At 43.2% G+C, this 21,484-nt stretch overlaps 1 protein-coding gene across 1 annotated transcript in view; it reads left to right on the top strand.

The window, feature by feature from the left end:
* SLC2A9 (solute carrier family 2 member 9) overlaps positions 1-21,484 on the top strand; it is a 191,052-nt gene that overhangs the window by 71,796 nt on the left and 97,772 nt on the right. The window contains 2 exon segments of the mRNA XM_049885313.1: positions 2,490-2,617; positions 3,239-3,247. Of these exon segments, the coding sequence (XP_049741270.1) occupies positions 2,490-2,617; positions 3,239-3,247 (137 nt within the window).

Raw genomic sequence — 21,484 nt, forward strand, 5'->3', positions numbered from 1 at the left:
CCTCTTTCCTGTCGGTTTTATCCTTTGTTCCTTACTAGTTTTTTGTGAAACGGTGATCATTATACCCACGGGGTAAGGAAACAAACATGGACCACATATGAGCCAGGTGCCTTACACTTAGTAATTTAATTCCCCCCACAGCATGACTGTTGTTAGTCGACATTGAGCTGGCTCTGATTCATGACTATTTTTGTGTAACAGAAAGAAACATTGCCTGGTCTTGTGCCATCTTCATGATCATTGCTTTGCTTGCGTCCATTGTTGTGGCTATCGTGTCAATCAATCTCATTTAGGTCTCACTCGTTTTCACTGATCCTCTACTATGCCAAACATGATGTCATTTTTTAGTGCTTCGTCTTTCCTGATGATGTGTCCAAATTAAGCAAGATGAAGTCTCACCACCCTTGCTTCTAAGGAGCATTCCAGTTGTATTTCTTCTAAGACCGATTTGCTCATTCTTATGGCAGTGTATGGTATACTCAATAGTATTCACCGACACCAACAGTTCAAATGCATCAACCGTCAACTCTTCTTCTGTCTTCCTTTTTCATTGTCCAACTTTTGAATGCATATAGGTGATCGAAAAGACCATGGCTTGGGTCAGGTGCAACTCAGTCATCAAAGTGACATGAATAGGTAGTAGTTATTACAGATGAGTAAACTGAGGCTAAGAGAGGTTAGTGACTTGATCAAGATCACCTCAAGAGTGACTATGGGTCTGGAACTTAACTTCTACTGCAATTCATTTTTCTCTCTGTTGTTCTGCCTTTTAAGCAACAATGTGCTAAATTATTGGGGGCTGGCCAATTTTTCCATGAGGCCAGATGCTCTCAAATGTGTGTTTTGGATGAAAATTCAAATATCATCTGGTTTATGTTGTGACTTTCCAGATAATTTCCTTCTGTTTGCTTCTCAAGCCTGTTTGTCTTGAGTGATGAACCAGAAAATTTTACCCTGGGCTGAGATGAAATGAATGAGATTCTCAGCTTATAAATTGGTCTGTGTATTCCCCTAACTAGTTTATTTGGGGAGGGACTTCCCTGAATGCAGCAACTGGGGAGAATTCAGCTCAACTTGACATACATTGATTGGTCCCTTATGTGTGTCAGGAAATGTGCAAGTGGCATTGGGGAAAACAAGGCAACAAATTATAGGTATATTTGGAAATAAAAATTTTATGCCCTCACAGTCTGGTGAAAATTGGACAATGATAGTAATTGTTAATAATGGTAATTTGTTTAGTTTTTACTGTATGTGATGAGCACATGTTATTTAACTCTCATAGTGATCCCATAAAGTTAGGCTAAATTTTTATTCCCATCTTGTAGGTAGAGAAACCAAGACTGAAAGAAGCCCAAGGTCTCACAGCTGGTAAACTGCAGGGCTTCAGCCCACCGGAGGCAGTTTGATCCAGGGCATGCCGTCTGTGCTCTAACCAAGTGATGTATCTGCCTGGGAAAAGTGCGTTCATTAGACATTCATAGATCTATAAAGGGCCTGAAGAATAACCCTGCCGAGGTACAGGTGAAACAGAAGGTTTCTTGAAACAGGCAAGGCGTCATATTATTTTTACTAACAGGCCCTCTGTGTGTACAGTGTGTTATGCTTTGCAAAGCATTTTTATAACTATTACTTTTTTTTTTAATCTTAAAAATCTGTTAAAAGTCTCTGAGGATGTAAATTTATCCTAAAGTTTATGAGGTCATATGTGAATGACGTCATCTGTAAAAGGGGTATAATGGTATCCACCAGAGCTGAGTCCATGATTTACGTACCGGGGAAAAACATTAGCTGATGGGAAAAGCTCAAGCCTCAGAATCAGAAGACCCGTTGGGGCTCTATGAGACAAGATAACCTCTTTGGGCATCTTCAGGCATCCCTTGACTTGGGCACTTAACCAATTTCTCTGTGTCTCAGTTTCCTCATATTTATAATGGGTATAATAATGTTAATAGTACATGTACCTGCGAGGGTCATTGTGAAAATAAGTAAGTTAATATATGTAAAGCGATGAGAAAGAGCTTGGCACTTGGTAAGCACTGCATATCTTAGGTATTATTATCATCACCACCATCACCATCCTATCACTACTACCGTCATCACCATCATTACCACCATCATTACCACCACCACCAACATTCACCACCATCAGTAATACCACCGTCACTACCACCACCACCACCACCATCATCAGGTATATCCTTTCCTAATAATTTCACCTCCCAACCATACTTTATGGATTAAATGGTAAAGAGCACGTTAAAGTGTTGGCAGTTTGTGCAGAGCATTGGGAATGATGTTGTGGCTACGGGGTTATTTATTGTCAAAGGCAAAGCAGAGCTAAGGGAGGTGCCATGACCAGAGTGTTCCTCCCTTAGGGAAGCCAGATCTCATACTACCAGAGAGCTTCTTGGGAAGACAGCTCTGTCTCTGACCCAGAGCACTCCTTCAGGAATAGATTTCTCACCATTACCATATTTCCTCTGCAGGCATCGCCCTCAGTGTGCTTCCCATGTAGCCGAGCGAGATCTCACCCAAGGAGATCCGTGGTTCTCTGGGGCAGGTGACTGCCATCTTCATCTGCATTGGTGTGTTCACTGGGCAGCTGCTGGGAAAGGTAAGTGTGGCTCCCCAGACAACCATATCCATTCTCCTCTCACGGTCACCTCGTCAGGAGTAAGCCCTTCCTCCAAAAGCTTGTCCCATGTCTGGGTGTTGCTGGGCGTTCAAGCCTTTGGCTTATTGTTGGTGTGCTCCCTTTTGGATATCTTTTTAACATGCTTAGATCTACCTTACCCTGGATTTTTTCTTTCTTAAATAATTATGTAACTGCACTGTCTTCTGTTTTGGAAACAGGCAGACCTGAGTTTGAATCTCAGTTCAAGCATTTATTAGCTCTGTGGCCACAGCACAGTGAATTCATTTATGTGGCCTTTCACCTTCTTTGGGAGAACTGCTTGGGAGATCTTTTTTTTTCTCTTAAGCCCTGAGGAGTTGTAACCTTTGTCCTACTCCTTTGGAGAAGCAACTTGAGGGGAGAGAGGGTCCCAGGCTGTTTTCTACTCCCAAGGGTTTCTTATTTTTGCCCAGGGGATTCCCTAGGTTGATTGACATTTCCTGGATAAGCTGTAAACAACTTGATAGTTTGATACTTTTTTCTCGCAATTAACAAGACCTGAGTTGATTGACATCTCATGGGTAATTTAGGGTTGGTTGAACTCTGGCCTGGTGATGGAAGCCCCGCCTGGTAAATGCTGAGGATCAGGATATATAGATGGCTGAAACGCAGAGGGTTTCTAGGTGTTCTGGTTGAGAAAGATGCTGAGGGAGAGCTGGGCTGTAGAGAAGCAGAGCCACATAGAACCTGAGTGGCTACAAAGTTGCTACACTGGTTGTGAGCTGTGCCAGTTAGTGGTGGAGAGGCTTGATGGTGGAAAGCAGCAGACAGAATTGAGCAAGCTGCTGCACTGAATGTGAGCTGAGCCAGTTAGTGCCAGATAGGCCAATGGCAGAGAGGTCAACAGCAGGTTAGTCTGATAGGAGAACGACTGATGGTTAAGAGGCCTGATGGCAGAAAGGTTCAATGGCAGAGAGGCTTGGCAGAGGAGAGCTGTTGCTAGGAGAGCAGCATCTAAGAGACCTGAGTGAGCAGCTACACCAGCTACAAGCTGGGCCAGGTAGTGGTGGAGAGGCTGGCAGCAGAGAGGCCTATGGCAAGCTGTCAATATAGAGGACCAATGGTAGAAAGCAGCCGAGAGAGCTGACCTGGTCAGAAGCTGTCCTGCACTAAAGAAGGAAGGGCTGTGCTCTCTGCCTCAGGGATCTTTCCAGACCTTGCCTGTGTGATCCCTGACCCAGATCCCAAGTTCCTGTTATTTCCAAGTTAATCCTGATCCCAAGTTTTAACCTGTTACTTCCCTAGTAAACCACGTAATGGTGAATGTGGTCTGTGATTTATGTATGGCCATTGCAATAAATTATTGAACCCAGCAGAGAAGTCAAGAGTGCCTTGGGGGGAATGGCTGGTGTCAGAAATGGTGGAGGGCAGAGGTATGTCTGACCTTCACCTCTCAGGAGCCAGCTTTGTGCTGATCTTGATTCTTCTTCCTCATGAATTTAAACAATTTCTTTGGCTGCATTACAGTGGCCTTGGGCAAGTAATTTTACCTTTCTGAGCCTCGGTTTGCTACTCTGTACAATGGGTCTCATAACAGCTATTAAAAAGAGTGTGAAGGGGTTGTAGGGATCAAAAGGAGGGGGCAAGTTCAAGTCCAAAGGACTTGCTGCCTAATTAGCCAATCAAAATACTTATTATGGCATGTAAATCCTCACAGCTACTTTGTGAGTTGCTTGTCTCTACAGTCATGGAAACTGAAGCGGAGAGAAGCGAGGTACAGAACAAGTAAAGAATACTGGAGCTGAAACCAGAACCTGGGTCCATGTGCTTTCAAACCCAGATGGGATGAGTGTTTTATAGACAAGAAGACTGAATTTGGGGCTTCTGTGAGGAGGGTCTGATTCTGCACAGAAGGCCCCTTCCCTGTCCCAACTGGCTGAGCCTTACGTAGCCTAGACATTGGCTCCTTTCTTGCTTCATGGAGGGGTTTACTCACGGAGAAATCCAGTATGGTGGCCCCATGATGACAGGATGATGGGAGCTGTTTGGCGTGTACCACTTTTTATATTTCATCCGATCCAGGTCACCTCAAAGGCACCTGCTTCTAATCCTTTATTATCAGCCCTTTTGGGCTATGATGGCTACAATTTTGTTTTTCTCCTTGTAAACACACAGCTTGCACTTTCACATTTGCAGTTGTTCTATACATAACGATTTCTATAATTAATGCAAGCATATTGAAAAGAGCCTCCTTACCAACATGAGTTCCCACATTAAAGAGACTGTTTTGTGTTTTTGCTTTTTAAGACAATCAAAAGCTCTAAAAATAAACACTGTGTGTGTGACAAAAACAATATAGCCATTACAGCCTCAGCTCTTTGGACATAAAAAAATTATTTTAAAGTCAGTGAACAGTACTGAAGTCCTCCAGGCATAACGAAATAAATACATATCTGCCTCGACAACTTTTTTTTCCAGGATAATTTCCAAATTCCTCCTCAATCATCAGACTTTCTTTTGTGCATCAACATCAAATTCTTCCTTCTACTTGAGTCCCCCAGGTCTACCTTGAACCTCTGTGTTTTCCTTCGGTCATTCCACACATTTGTTGCACACTGGTTGGGTGCTGGAGTCCTGGTAGTGCAGTGGTTAAGAGCTACGGCTGCTAACCAGGAGGTCAGCAGTTTGAATCCCCGGAAACCCTATGGGGTGGTTCTGTTCTGTCCTATAGAGTCACTATGAGTTGGAATTGACTCCATGGCAATGGGTTTCTTTTGTTTGCTTGTTTTTTCTATTTGGGTCCTGGAGCTACAGCTTTGACCATGTCAGGTACAGTCTGCACCTTTACAATGCTCACAAGCTAGATGAACTATGTGACCATGGGCAAGTCAAACCTCCTCTCTAAGCCAGTGTCCTCCTGAGTAGCAAGCATGGTCACAAGTCCCAAATCCCCATGCCCCACTCAAGTGTGACTTCCTCTAGGAAAACATAGCGGCAAATGGTGACTGTGCTCTAAGTGTCCTCAGGGCACGTTGCACACAGGCCTCCCCCATGGTGTTATTTTTGTTTGTTTCTGTATCTTTCCCCTCCAGCAGATGGCATCTTACTGATGTGTATGTATACCATCCCCAGAGGTACAAGTTTACTCAATCATTGAACGAATGCTTCGAGACCTCCTACTATATTCCAGAAGGCCCTGAGTGGTGCAAACTGTTAACCACTCAACTACTAGTTGAAAGGTTGACGGTTCAAACCCACCCTGAGGTGCCTTAGAAAATGGGCCTGGAGATCTGCTTCCGGAAATTCACAGCCTTGAAAACCCTATAGAGCAGTTCTCCTCTGCACACGTAGGGTCACTGTGGATCAGAACTGACTCGATGGCAACTAACAACAACATGGACCAGGTGCTGCACCTGTTGCTGTTGATTGAGCAGTCAGGAACACAGACTCAGTTCTGTTCTTGTGGCACTCACAGGGAAGACAACCAATTAACCAATGATCACCAGTGTGATGGGAGAAATAGGCAGGGCACCAACCTAGAGTAGGGTATCGGGCCAATTTCCCTGTGGAAGTGACAGTCAAGCCTGTCTTAGTTATCTAGTGCTGCTGTAACAGAAATACCACAGTGGGTGGCTTTAACAAAGAGAAATTTATTTTCTCACAGTCTCTTAGGTTATAAGTCCAAATTCAGGGTGTCAGCTCCAGGGGAGGGCTTTCTCTCTCTGTCAGCTCTGGAGGAAGGTCTTTGTCCTGAAACTTCCCCTGGTCGAGGAGTTTCTCAGGCACAGGGACCCCCGGTCCAAAGGATGCGCTCTGCTCCTGGTGTTGTTTTCTTGGTAGTATGAGGTCCCCAATTCTCTGCTTGCTTCCCTTTCCTTTTCTTTCTTGAGAGATAAAAGGTAGTGCAGGCCCCATCCCAGGGAAAACTCCCTTTACACTGGGTCAGGGAGGTGACCTGAGTAAGGGTGGCGTTACAATCCCAGCCTAATCCTCTTAACGTAAAATTATAATCACAAAATGAAGGACAACCAGGCAACACTGGGAATCATAGCCTAACATATTTGGGAGGGGACACAATCCAATCTATGACAAAACCCATGCCTTGAAGATGAGTAGCATTGATCCAGGTCAGGACTGGTGGGGGAGGGAAAGGCAGAGGGTAGAGAGGGTGTGCCAGGCAGAGGAAACAGTGCCTGTGAAGTCCCTCATGTTTGTTCAGGGACAGAAAGACCAGGAGACTGGAGCAGTGTGAGCGGAAAGAAGAGGGAGATATGGCCAAAGGTAGGGGCCAGATCGTGCGGGGGCAGAAGGGCCACACCCATGAAGGGTTGGGCAAGACTAGGGGGCATGGTGGGGACTGTGGCAGCTGGGGGGTAGGGGTGCCCTATCCAATGAGGGCAGCTGCTACTGTTACCATGACAGAAATTGGCCTCAAGGTAACAGATTTTCAAGAGAAGTTAGAAATCCACATTTTTATGCCATATTCCTGATTTTTAAATATTGGAAACTAGTTGAGATTAAAAAAAAAAAAATACTACCATCTGCGGACTGGGCTCAGTCTGTGGACCACTCTTCACACACTTTGAAAGGGAGTGCATATATTTGGAAAAGCCCCTGAGTGGTAAAGATGGTTTGTACTCGTCTATCTACTGAAAGGTTGATGGTTCAAACACACTTTGTGACATCATGGAGGAGAAGCCTGGCAATCTGCTCCTGAAAAGATTACAGTCAAAAAAAACCCTATGGAACAGTTCTGCTCTGTAACACATGGGGTCGCTGTGAGTCAGAATCAACTCCATGGCAATGGGTTTGGTTTGGTTTGGTTTTGGTGTGTGCTTATGAAGGTTTACCTTTATCCAAGAGCCATGAGAGACCATTAAAAGGTTTAAGCAAGCTACAGCATGATAACATGAGCACTCTTAAAAAAGACTTGGACCACAAGGTGGAGAAAGGATTGGATCCCAGCCAACACAGGGGGGATTATACTGGTCTAGTCAAGCTAGTTGCTTGGTGTTATAGATTAAATTGTGTCCCCCAAAAAGATATATTGAAGTCTTAACCCCTGTAGCTGTGAATGTAACCACTTTGGGGGAAATAGGTCTTTCTTTGAAGATATTATCAATTCAGTCATAAGAGAGTTGGGTGGGTCCTAACCCTAATCACTTCTGAGTGGTGTGTACAAAAGGGGAGAACAGACACGGAAACAGGGAGTGGCAACAGGCTGAAGTCAGCATGGGAGAATCCCTCTACAAGCCAAGGAATGCCCAAAAATGCCTGGGGTTAACGGAAGTAGAAATGGACAAGGAGAATCTTCCCCTCCAGGCGACAGAACATAGCCTCCTGACGCTCTGGACTTCTAGGATCCGGAACTGTGAGACAATAAATTTCTATCCTTTAAAGCCATCCACTTTATGGTATTTGTTACTGCAGACCTAGGAAGCTAAGACGCTAGGGTGATGGCAATGGGAATGCAGAGAGGTGGATGAGGCTGACTGAGTTTAGTGAGTGATGGGATTATGGGATGTGTCCAGCAGAGGAGGAGAGAAGATGTCTGGCTTATGTCAGCCAGGTAGAGTGGTGGTACCATATGCAAAGGTAGGAAGCCCTAAAGGTGGAAGAGCTTTGCAGGGAGGGGGATGACAAGCTCATGGACAGGAACTTCCCCAAATCACATTGCAACAGAGCTGATCAGAGGACCTTTTGTGTGTCAGTATCAGGCTCTTTCTGCTACTTGAGTCCCTGAGGTCTACGTTGAACCTCTGTCTTTTCCTTTATTCATTCCACACATTTATTGAACACTAGTTGGGTGCTGGAGCCCTGACAGTGCAGTGGTTAAGAGCTATGGCTGCTAACCATAAGGTCAGCAGTTTGAATCCCTGGGTTCCTGTACCCATGCACTCTCTCCCTGTAGTAGCAAGGCACAGCCACCCATTCCCACCTCCTGGCCTCAAGCCCGATGAGAAGCCCCCCACTGAAAGGTGTACTATTGATCTCTCTAGGTTGTCTTTTCCCATCAGATTAGAATTTTCCAGATAGTCTTTGCCCTGGTTAAGATGATGTGTGATCCACTCAGTAAACATCTTTTTTTTTTTCTTTCATGCTTTGGGCAGGTGGATATTGTGCTTGTGGTACAAGAAAGAAGGTTAAATGAGAGATTCTCATTCATCTTTTTCAGGCATGTGTGATGTTCCTGCCAAGTGGGAAGCACAGTTAATTTCATTAAAGTGTCAGAATTTCATTTTCTGTATTTTAACCATATTTCTCATTTACCTTCAAAGACAGAGACAAACTGTCTTTGAAGGTAAATAAGAGACCAACTAAGCTTCTAAAAAAAATTAAATAGAGAAAAGCTGTCTAGATGCAGGCAATTGCTTTGAAATACAAAGGCTGGAGGAAGCAGGGAGAAAGTGGCTCTTACGATCAGCTGCCAGAAGGCAAGAAGGGAAATGGAGAAATAAACGCTGGTGCTCTGAATTTAATCAAAGACATATCATACAACATTGAGGTGAACAGTTCACTTTATGCTTCTGAAGGCGTTAAAAAAAAAAAAATTAAATAGCTGTTTCTCCTGCAAACGTAAAGAAGAAAGACACTTAGATGAGAACTGTAGGCAGAAGTACGGGAAGAAAAACCTGGGAATCACTTGAGACCATGAGTAATTTGCAAAGCTGGGGAGACTATCAATTCCAGATGAGGTATCAGGCCCAGGAAAGACAAGTGGAAGCTTCAAGTTAGTCATTGTTCTAATGGGTATAGACTTCGCAAGATTTCCATCCATTTTGTTCTATTATGAAAACAGTTTTTACCCAGTTTGGGATATTTGGAAAATATGAACAAGGATGTAAAAGCTGCTTGTAATTCTGCCCTTTAAAGGAGGCCAAAAACAAAGCAAACCTGTTGCCATCAAGTCGATTCTGACTTACAGCAGGACAGAGTAAAACTACCCCCACAGGGTTTCCAAAGGCTGTCATTTTTGCAGAAGCAGCCTGCCACATCTTTCTCCTGCAACCACCGACCTTTCTGTTAGCAGCTGAGCACTGTGCCACCAAGGCTCCCCTTAAAGGAGGCAGCCACTTTTTAATATTTTGGTCCATTTCTTTCTAGGTTTACACATATCTATTATGAAATTAAGGAGCCCTGGTGGTGCAACAAGGACCCCTGGTTTTTTTGTTGTTGGCATAACGGTTAAGCACTTGGCTGCTAACTGAAAGGTCAACAATTCAAACCCACTAGCTGCTCCACAGGAAAAAAGACCTGGCAAACTGCTCCTGTAAAGACTGTTGTTGTTATTGTCAGGTGCTATCGAGTCAGTTATGACTCATAGTGACCTCATGTATGCCAGAAGGAAACACTGCCAGGTCGTGTGCCATCCTCACAATCATTGCTGTACTTGAGCCCATTGTTGTAGCCACTGTTTCAATCCATCTCATTCAGGGTCTTCCTCATTTTTGCTGTCCTCTACTTTTTTTTTTTTTTCCTACTTTACCAAGCATGATATTCTTCTCCAGGGACTAGTCCCTCCCGAAAACATGTCCAAAATACATGAGATGAAGTCTTGCCATCCTCGCTTTCAAGGAGCGCTCTGGCTGTATTCCAAGACAAATTTGTTCATTCCTCTAGTTCTTTAATATTCTTTGCCAACACCATAATTCAAAGTCATCAGTTCTTCTTCAGTCTTTCTTATTCATTGTTCAGCTCTTGTAGGCATATGAGGCTATTGAAAATACCATGGCTTGGGTCAGGTGCATCTTCATCCTCAAAGTGACATCTTTGCTTTTTAACTCTTTAAAGAAGTATTTGCCCAATGCAATGCACCTTTTGATTTCTTGACTGCTGCTTCTATGGGCGTTGATTGTGGATCCAAGTAAAATGAAATCCTTAACAACTTCAATATTTTCTCCATTTATCATGATGTTGCTTATTGGTCCAGTTGTGAGGATTTTTGTTTTCTTCGTGTTGAGGTGTAATCCATACCGAAGGCTGTGGTCTTTGATCTTCGTTAGTAAGTGCTTCAAGTCCTCTTCACTTTCAGCAAGCAAGGTTGTGTCATCTGCATAATGAAGGTTGTTAATGAGTCTTCCTCCAATCCTGATGCTGCATTCTTCATAGAGTCCAGCTTCTCAGATTATTTGCTCAGCATACAGATTGAGTAGGTATGGTGAAAAGATACAACCCTGATGCACACCTTTCCTGACTTTAAAATGAATGGTTTCTAGTATTTATTATTGAAATATAACTTGCACTTTGGGTGAACAAACTTCTCCATAAATCACTATTTGACTTTCTAATTATTCATTTATTATAGAGTACCAGAAATGAAAATGATGGACAAAGAACATACATTTATCTAAAGTTTTTATACATTTTGTTCCTTTCCAGTTGCATTAATTTTTTGCTTTGTCGTTTTTACTCACATTTTTCTCTTACTATAGATTTGCCAACATTTCGGAAGTTTTAACATGCCACACTGCCAATGTTACTGTTTTCTAAACGATTTGCCGTTATTTATCTATCATCTGTACAATGAGTGACTTAGAACCGTGTTTTTGATTCACGTATAGATGTGATTTTTGCTGTTACCTGATTATCGGTTTTGTTTTATTGAAGATATGAAAGAGACCATAACCCATCCATTTCTCCTCTGGGGGATGCAGTAAGATTTACTCAGTGGCCAGCTTGTGATCCACCTTTGGCAAGTGTTCCGTGCTCGCTAAGGTTGGCCGCTCCTTCTTAGTGCGTGATAAAATACTGGCCTGGATTACAAAATGGTTGTTATTTCACCGCAGAGGGTCTCATGCTGGAAAATGTCCCATGAACTTACGAAGGGGTGATGAAATGGGATTCTAAATTAAAAGAATGGATTCAGAGAAAAGGGCACAGAGCAATGTCCAAGCCACAGCTGAGGTGAAGTGGCTGGGCCTTCCAGCCCCCACCCACCAGCTTGAACAATTTGTACTGAATCCTCAGAGCCTTTTTTCTGGCATGTGAAATGGCAAAAATAACAAGGGTGTCTCTGTGTTGACCAAATGGTTTAGCATTCAGCTGCTAACTGAAAGGTTGGTGCTTTGAGCCCACAAAGAGGCACCTCAGAAGAAAGCCCTGGCAATCGGCTTCTGAAAAATCAGTCATTGAAAACCCTACGCAGCACAGTTCTCCTCTGACACCCATGGGGTCACCGTGAGTCAGAGTCGACTCAGCAGCACCTGGTTGGTTGTTTTTTATTTCACGGTGGTCTTGCAAGGCTTGAGGATGGACGTAGATGTCAAATACTTGCAACAGTGCCTGGAGCTGGGGCTGAACTGATGTCAGCCATGATCTCCTTTAATTCATGTAGCTGTACTTGGAAATAAAAACCCAAACCCATTGCCGTCGAGTGGATGACGACTCATAGTGCCCCTATAGGACAGAGTAGAACTGCCCCACAGAGTCTCCGAGGAGCGGCTAGTGGATTCAAACTGCCGATGTTTTGGTTAGCAGCCTGAGCCCTTACGCACTGTGCACAATTTCTGTTTTACAGATTAAAAACTCAGTCTCAGAGAGGTTTGGAAATGATCCCAACATGCAGAGCAGGGAGGCAGCGGGGCCTGGTGGGGGCCCAGGTTTCCTGGGTTTCTCTCTGTAGCCCTAGACGGTTGGAACAAGATCCTGACTTGTAGATGGAAAGCAAAAAGGGCATCTCCAAAGTTTAGGGTTCCGGTATAGGAAATCAGACAAAGCAGCCTTTTTTAAGTTTAATTAATTTTAAAATTGTTGCTGTTAGTTGCCATCACGTCAGTTCCGTCTTACGGAGACACCATGTGTTGCAGAGTAGAACTGCTCCATGGAATTTTTTTTTTTTTTTCAGTGTCCACCTGATTTAATTAGCTCACTCTTCATCAGCATCTCTCTCCCCCCACTGACCAGTCCTTTTCATGCCTGATGATTTGTCTTCGGGGATGGTTCCTGTCCTGTGCCATCAGAAGTTCTGGGGAGCATTGTCTCTGGGATTCCTCTAGTCGCAGTCATACCATTAGGTATGGTCTATTCATGAGAATTTGGGGACTGTATCCCATTGGTCTCCTGCTCCCTCAGGAGTTGTCTGTTGTGCTCCCTAACAGGGCAGACATCGATTGTGGCCGGGCACCAACTAGTTCTTCTGGTCTCAGGATAATGTAGGTCTCTGGTTCATGTGGCCCTTTCTGTCTCTTGGGTTTAGTTGTCGTGTGACCTTGGTGTTCTTCCTTTGCCTTTGCTCCAGGTGGGTTGAGACCAATTGATGTATCTTAGATGGCCGCTTGCTGGCATTTAGGACCCCAGGCACCACAATTCAAAGTGGGATGCAGAATGTTTTCATAATAGAATTATTTTGCCCATTGACTTAGAAGTCCCCTCAAACCAAGTTCCCCAGACCCCAGCCCCTGCTCCGCTGACCTTTGAAGCTTTCATTTTATCCCGGAAACCTCTTTGCTTTTAGTCCAGTCCAATTAGGCTGACCTTCCTTGTATTGAGTGTTGTCTTTCCCTTCACCCAAAGCAGTTCTTATCTACAGATTGATCAATAAGAAACCCTCTCCCTCCCTCCCTCCCTCCCTCCCCCCTTTGTAACCACAAAAGTATGTGTTCTTCTCCGTTTTTTCTATTTCTCAAGATCTTATAATAGTGGTCTTATACAATATTTGTCCTTTTGCAACTGACTCATTTCGCTCAGCATAATGCCTTCCAGGTTCCTCCATGTTATGAAATGTTTCAGAGATTCGTCACTGTTCTTTATCGATGCGTAGTATTCCATTGTGTGAATATACCACAATTTATTTACCCATTCATCCGTTGACGGACACCTTGGTTGCTTCCAGCTTTTTGCTATTGTAAACAGAGCTGCAATAAACATGGGTGTGCATATATCTGTTTGTGTGAAGGCTCTTGTTTCTCTAGGGTATATTCCGAGGAGTGGGATTTCTGGGTTGTATGGTAGTTCTATTTCTAACTGTTTAAGATAACGCCAGATAGATTTCCAAAGTGGTTGTACCATTTTACAATCCCACCAGCAGTGTATGAGAGTTCCAATCTCTCCGCAGCCTCTCCAACATTTATTATTTTGTGTTTTTTGGATTAATGCCAGTCTAGTTGGTGTGAGATGGAATCCTATCGTAGTTTTAATTTGCATTTCTCTAATGGCTAATGATCGGGAGCATTTTCTCGTGTATCTGTTGGCTGCCTGAATATCTTCTTTAGTGAAATGTGTGTTCATATCCTTTGCCCACTTCTTGATTGGGTTGTTTGTCTTTTTGTGGTTGAGTTTTGACAGAATCATGTAGATTTTAGAGATCAGGCGCTGGTCTGAGATGTCATAGCTGAAAATTCTTTCCCAGTCTGTAGGTGGTCTTTTTACTCTTTTGGTGAAGTCTTTAGATGAGCATAGGTGTTTGATTTTTAGGAGCTCCCAGTTATCTGGTTTCTCTTCGTCATTTTTGGTAATGTTTTGTATTCTGTTTATGCCCTGTATTAGGGCTCCTAGGGTTGATCCTATTTTTTCTTCCATGATCTTTATCGTTTTAGTCTTTATGTTTAGGTCTTTGATCCACTTGGAGTTAGTTTTTGTGCTTGGTGTGAGGTATGGGTCCTGTTTCATTTTTTTGCAAATGGATATCCAGTTATGCCAGCACCATTTGTTAAAAAGACTATCATTTCCCCAATTGACTGACACTGGTCCTTTGTCAAATATCAGCTGCTAATACGTGGATCGATTTATATCTGGGTTCTCAATTCTGTTCCATTGGTCTATGTGCCTGTTGTTGTACCAGTACCAGGCTGTTTTGACTACTGTAGCTGTATAATAGGTTCTGAAATCAGGTGGAGTGAGGCCTCCCACTTTCTTCTTCTTTTTCAATAATGCTTTGCTTATCCGGGGGTTCTTTCCCTTCCATATGAGATTAGTGATTTGTTTCTCTATCCCCTTAAAATATGACATTGGTATTTGGATTGGAAGTGCGTTATATGTATAGATGGCTTTTGGTAGAATAGACATTTTTACTATGTTAAGTCTTCCTATCCGTGAGCAGGGTATGTTTTTCCACTTAAGTATGTCCTTTTGAATTTCTTGTAGCAGAGTTTTATAGTTTTCTTTGTATAGGTCTTTTACATCCTTGGTAAGATTTATTCCTAAGTATTTTATCTTCTTGGGGGCTACTGTGAATGGTATTGATTTGGTTATTTCCTCTTCAGTGTTCTTTTAGTTGATGTAGAGGAATCCAAGTGATTTTTGTATGTTTATTTTATAACCTGAGACTCTTCCAAACTCTTCTATTAGTTTCAGTAGTTTTCTGGAGGATTCCTTAGGGTTTTCCATGTATACGATCATGTCATCTGCAAATAGTGATAGCTTTACTTCCTCCTTGCCAATCTGGATACCTTTATTTCTTTGTCTAGCCTAATTGCCCTGGCTAGGACTTCAAGTACGATGTTGAATAAGAGCGGTGATAAAGGGCATCCTTGTCTGGTTCCCGTTCTCAGGGGAAATGCTTTCAGGTTCTCTCCATTTAGAGTGATATTGGCTGTTGGCTTTGTATAGATGCCCTTTATTATGTTGAGGAATTTTCCTTCAATTCCTATTTTGGTAAGAGTTTTTATCATAAATGGGTGTTGAACTTTGTCAAATGCCTTTTCTGCATCTATTGATAAGATCATGTGGTTTTTATCTTTTGTTTTATTTATGTTATGGATTACATTAATGGTTTTTCTGATATTAAACCAGCCTTGCATACCTGGTATAAATCCCACTTGATCAGGGTGAATTATTTTTTTGATGTGTTGTTGGATTCTATTGGCTAGAATTTTGTTGAGGATTTTTGCATCTATGTTCATGAGGGATATAGGTCTAAAATTTTCTTTTTTTGTAATGTCTTTACCTGGTTTTGGTATCAGGGAGATGGTAGCTTCATAGAATGAGTTGGGTAGTATTCCGTCTTTTTCTATGCTTTGAAATACCTTCAATAGTAATGGTGGTAAGTCTTCTCTGAAGGTTTGGTAGAACTCTGCAGTGAAGCCGTCTGGGCCAGGACTTTTTTTTGTTGGAAGTTTTTTGATTACCGTTTCAATCTCTTTTTTTGTTATGGGTCTATTTAGTTGTTCTACTTCTGAATGTGTTAGTTTAGGTAGGTAGTGTTGTTCCAAGAATTTATCCATTTCTTCTAGGTTTTCAAATTTGTTAGAGTACAATTTTACGTAGTAATCTGAAATGACTCTTTTAATTTCTTTTGGCTCTGTTGTGATGTGGTCCTTCTCGTTTCTTATTCGGGTTGTTTGTTTCCTTTCCTGTTTTTCTTTAGTCAGTCTAGCCAATGGTTTATCAATTTTGTTAATTTTTTCAAAGAACCAGATTTTGGCTTTGTTAATTCTTTCAATTGTTTTTCTGTTCGCTAATTCATTTAGTTCAGCTCTAATTTTTATTATTTGTTTTCTTCTGGTGCCTGATGGGTTCTTTTGTTGCTCACTTTCTATTTGTTCAAGTTGTAGGGACGGTTCTCTGATTTTGGCTCTTTCTTCTTTTTGTATGTGTGCATTTATCGATATAAATTGGCCTCTGAGCACTGCTTTTGCTGTGTCCCAGAGGTTTTGATAGGAAGTATTTTCATTCTCGTTGCTTTCTAAGAATTTCCTTATTCCCTCCTTGATGTCTTCTATAACCCAGTCTTTTTTCAGGAGGGTATTGTTCATTTTCCAAGTATTTGATTTCTTTTCCCTAGTTTTTCTGTTATTGATTTCTAGCTTCATTGCCTTGTGGTCTGAGAAGATGGTTTGTAATATTTCGATGTTTTGGATTCTGCAAAGATTTGTTTTATGACCTAATATGTGGTCTATTCTAGAGAATGTTCCATGTGCACTAGAAAAAAAAGTATATTTTGCAGCAGTTGGGTGGAGAGTTCTGTATAAGTCAATGAGGTCAAGTTGGTTGATTGTTGTAAGTAGGTCTTCCGTGTCTCTATTGAGCTTCTTACTGGATGTCCTGTCCTTCTCCGAAACTGGTGTGTTGAAGTCTCCTACTATAAATGTGGAGGTGTCTATCTCACTTTTCAATTCTGTTAAAATTTGATGTATGTATCTTGCAGCCCTGTCATTGGGTGCGTAAATATTTAATATGGTTATGTCTTCCTGATCAATTGTCCCTTTTATCATTAAATAGTGTCCTTCTTTGTCCTTTGTGGCGGATTTAAGTCTAAAATCTATTTTGTCAGAAATTAATATTGCTACTCCTCTTCTTTTTTGCTTATTGTTTGCTTGATATATTTTTTTCCATCCTTTGAGTTTTAGTTTGTTTGTGTCTCTAAGTCTAAGGTGTGTCTCTTGTAGGCAGCATATAGATGGATCGTGTTTCTTTATCCAGTCCATGACTCTCTATCTCTTTATTGGTGCATTTAGTCCACTTACATTCAGCGTAATTATAGATAAATAAGTTTTTAGTGCTGTCATTTTGATGCCTTTTCATGTGTGTTGTTGGCCATTTCATTTTTCCACATGCTTTTTTGTGCCGAGACGTTTTTCTTAGTAGCTTGTGAGATCCTCATTTTCATAATGCTTAACTTTATGTTTGTTGAGTCATTACGTTTTTCTTGGCTTTTTTCTTGAGTTATGGAATTGATATTCCTTTTTGCGGTTACCTTATTATTTACCCCTATTTTTCTAAGTAAAAACCTAACTTGTATCCTTCTATATCGCCTTGTATCCCTCTCCATTTGGCAGTTCAATGCCTCCTATATTTAGTCCCTCTTTTTGATTATTGTGATTGTTTATCTATTGATTTCCATGATTTCCTGTTATGTGTATTATTTTGTTTATTTATTTATTTATTAGAATTAGTCTTAATTTGTTTGTTTTTGTGCTTTCCCTATTTGAGTTGCATTGATATCAGGGCGTTCTGTTTTGTGACCTTGTATTGTGCTGGTACCTGATATTATTGGTCATCCGGCCAAACAATCTCCTTTAGCATTTCTTGCAGTCTTGGTTTAGTTTTTGCAAATTCTCTAAACTTGTGTTTATCTGTAAATATCTTAATTTCTCCTTCATATTTCAGAGAGAGTTTTGCTGGATATATGATCCTTGGCTGGCAGTTTTTCTCCTTCAGTGCTCTGTATATGTCGTCCCATTCCCTTCTTGCCTGCATGGTTTCTGCTGAGTAGTCTGAACTTACTCTTATTGATTCTCCCTTGAAGGAAACCTTTCTTTTCTCCCTGGCTGCTTTTAAAATTTTCTGTTTGTCTTTGGTTTTGGCAAGTTTGATGATAATATGTCTTGGTGTTTTTCTTTTTGGATCAATCTTAAGTGGGGTTCGATGAGCATCTTGGATAGATACCCTTTCGTCTTTCATGATGTCAGGGAAGTTTTGTGTCAGGAGTTCTTCAACTATTTTCTCTGTGTTTTCTGTCCCCCCTCCCTGTTCTGGGACTCCAATCACTCGCAAGTTATCCTTCTTGATAGAGTCCCACATGATTCTTAGGGTTTCTTCATTTTTTTTAATTCTTTTATCTGATTTTTTTTTCAGCTATGTTGGTGTTGATTCCCTGGTCCTCCAGAAGTCCCAGTCTACATTCTAATTGCTCGAGTTTGCTCCTCTGACTTTCTATTGCGTTGTCAAATTCTGTAATTTTATTGTTAATCTTTTGGATTTCTACATGCTGTCTCTCTATGGATTCTTGCAACTTATTAATTTTTCCACTATGTTCTTGAATAATCTTTTTGAGTTCTTCAACAGTTTTATCAGTGTGTTCCTTGGCTTTTTCTGCATTTATCCTAATTTCATTTGTGATATCTTTAAGCATTCTGTAAATTAGTTTTTTATATTCTGTATCTGATAATTCCAGGATTGTATCTTCATTTGGGAAAGATTTTGATTCTTTTGTTTGGGGGGTTGGAGAAGCTGTCATGGTCTGTTTCTTTATGTGGTTTGATATGGACTGCTGTCTCCGAGCCATCACTGGGAAACTAGATTTTCCAGGTAATCAGCTAAAAAAAATGCAGTCAAATCCCTATCTGAATTCTCCCTCTGGCTCCAGTTATTCGGATGTTAATGGAGCCGCCTGGGGAGGGTGGGGGAGGGATCAGAGAGCTAGGAGTGTAGCACCACAGAATATAGAGCTGATCACCGCGTTCACACTCCGCCCCCGTCCGCCAAAATCCGGGCGGGATGGCTCCCCGTTTGGGACGCTACTCTCCCCACTCCGAGACCAGTCACTTCCTCCCGGGGACTTCTCCCTCTGGTGCGCGGCACTGCTCGCGCGAACTGGGTGGGCGTCTCCCGCACGAACGGGTGGGCCCGCCCCCAGGGTCTATTCAGGAGAATATAATTGGACCCCATGCTCACGCCCCTCCCGCTTTCGCCAAGATCCCAGCGGGACGGCTCCCCGGCTGGGACGATGCTCTCCCCGCTCCGAGACCAATCACTTCCTCCCGGGGACTTCTCCCTCCAGTGCGCCGCGCCACACGCGCGAACTGGGTGGGCGTCACCCGCACGACCAGGTGGGCCAGCCCCTTGGGTCAATTCAGGGGAATATAATTGGACCCCGCGCTCATGCCCTGCCCGCTTTCGTCAAAATCCCAGCGGGACGGCTCCCCGGCTGGGACGATGCTCTCCCCGCTCCGAGACCAATCACTTCCTCCCGGGGACTTCTCCCTCCAGTGCGCCGCGCCACACGCGCGAACTGGGTGGGCGTCCCCGCGCACGAACGTGTGGGCCCCGCCCCGGGGTCGCTTTAGGGAAATATAGCTGACCCCCCCCGCTCGCGCCCCGCCCGCTTCCCTCCAAACTCCTGGCAGGACGGTTCCCTGGCTGGGACGCTACTCTCCCCGCTCCAAGACCAGTCACTTCCTCCTGGGGACTTCTCCCTCCGGTGCACCGCACCACACGCGCGAACTGGGTGGGCGTCCCTGCGCACGAACGTGTGGGCCCCGCCCTGGGGTCGCTTTAGGGAAATATAGCTGACCCCCCCCTCCGCTCGCGCCCCGCCCGCTTCTCGCCAAACTCCCAGCGGGACAGCTCCCCGGCTGGGACGCTGCTCTCCCCGCTCCAAGATCAGTCACTGCCTCCCGGGTGCTTCTCCCTCCAGCTGCGTCGCTACGCCGCCCACGCCAACCAGCTAGACTCTCTCCTGGCATGGGTTCGGGGGTGTAGGGCTGGGCCCCTTGTCTGTGCCATCTGCCCCCCTGGGCTCTGCCCCAGATCGGGCTCCGAAGGTCACCTGCCTGGTACGCTGGCTCCCAGTTCTGAAAACGGTCGCTGTCTGCCTGTATTTGTTCATTTTCCATCTCTAAGTCTGTGCTTGTTGTTCAGAGTTTGTAGATTGTTATGTATGTGATTGAGTCACTTGTTTTTCCGAGTCTTTGTTGCAAGAGGGATCCACGGTAGCGTCCACCTAGTCCGCCATCTTGGCCCCGCCTACCATGGAATTTTTAAGGCCGTGACCTTTCGGAAGCAGAGCTCCAGGCCTGTCTTCCGTGGTGCCTTTGGGTGGGTTCGAACCATCAACATTTTGGCTAGTAGTCCGGCACTTAACCCTTTGTGCCACCTACCCAACCCAGTGCCATCGTGCCACCTAGGGACTCCTTAAAATTTTTTGGTAGACTTTGTAGAAGCTTTTCAATAGACTTTATATTTAGAGAAGTTTTAGGTTTACAGAAAAAGTGTGCAAAAAGTACAGGGAGTTACCGGATATCCCATTTCCCCTCTCCCCTGTAAACTTTTATTAACGTCTTACATACCTAAGAGACATTTGTCACAATTGATGAGACAATGTTGATACAGTATTAATAACTAAAGTCCGTGATTTACACTGGGCTTGTTCGTTGGTTGTACAGCCTCATGGGTTTTGACATATGCATAATGTCATATGTCCATCATTGCAGAACCATATGGAATATTTTCACTGCCCTAGACATGCCCTGGAAATGCTGGTGGCATAGAGGTTAAGTGCTACAGCTGCTAACCAAAAGGTTGGCAGTTCGAATCCACCAGTCGCTCCTTCAAAACTCTATGGGCAGTTCCACTCTGTCATATAAGGTCCCTATGAGTCAGAATCGACTCAATGGCAATGTTTTTTTTTTTTTTTTTAACATGCCCTGTGTTCCACCTATTCATCCCTTCCTACCTCACTCTTCACCCCTGGAAACCACTCACCTTTTCACTGTCCCTAGAGTCTTGCCTTTTCCAGAATGTCATATCGTTGAAATCTTACAGTGTATACCTTTTGCAGACTGGCTGGCTGCTTTCACCCAGCAGTGTGAAACAGTCCTTTCCCAGCTCATGTTTTTCTCTCGGCAACCCAGACCCTAACTATGTGAAAGGTCTTGTTTCATGTGATTTTTTAGATCAGAATTTCCTGAACTTCACTCAAGCCCAGGAAGAAACAGAGCTTTTTGATTTTTGTCAGGAATGTAAGAAGAAATGTATTCATCCACGTTAAAGCGGTTTCAAACACCAAACAACCCAACAGCATTCTCACCTGGTGAGCATTGTCTTTATTCTCCAGCAACTTGGAAATCATACTTTTCCTCTTTGAAGTGAAGAAGGCCGTTGTTGGGCATGCCCAAACATTTCCTATAGCCCGAGAAAATGTTCCGTCAAGTCGGAAGCCTTCACCCCATGAATTTCCTTTGAAGGGAAATAAGAAAAAGAGAAAATTAGAGATTGTCATCTTTGCTTTCTTCCTGCCACTTCAGAGTTCCTTGCAGGTTGATGTCATACTCCTTCAAATTACATTCAGAGCTCTGAAATTTTACTTTTAGATAATTTAGGCTTTTCAAACGGGATAGGACGAGTCCTCTTAGCTTCCTGCCTCCATCGTAATCCACAGTCTGCCTGTCAAACAATAGGAAGAAGAATCACGATCTTTGTGCAGATGGC

This window comes from Elephas maximus, chromosome 5, assembly GCF_024166365.1.
Source record: "Elephas maximus indicus isolate mEleMax1 chromosome 5, mEleMax1 primary haplotype, whole genome shotgun sequence".
Lineage (NCBI taxonomy): Eukaryota > Metazoa > Chordata > Mammalia > Proboscidea > Elephantidae > Elephas > Elephas maximus.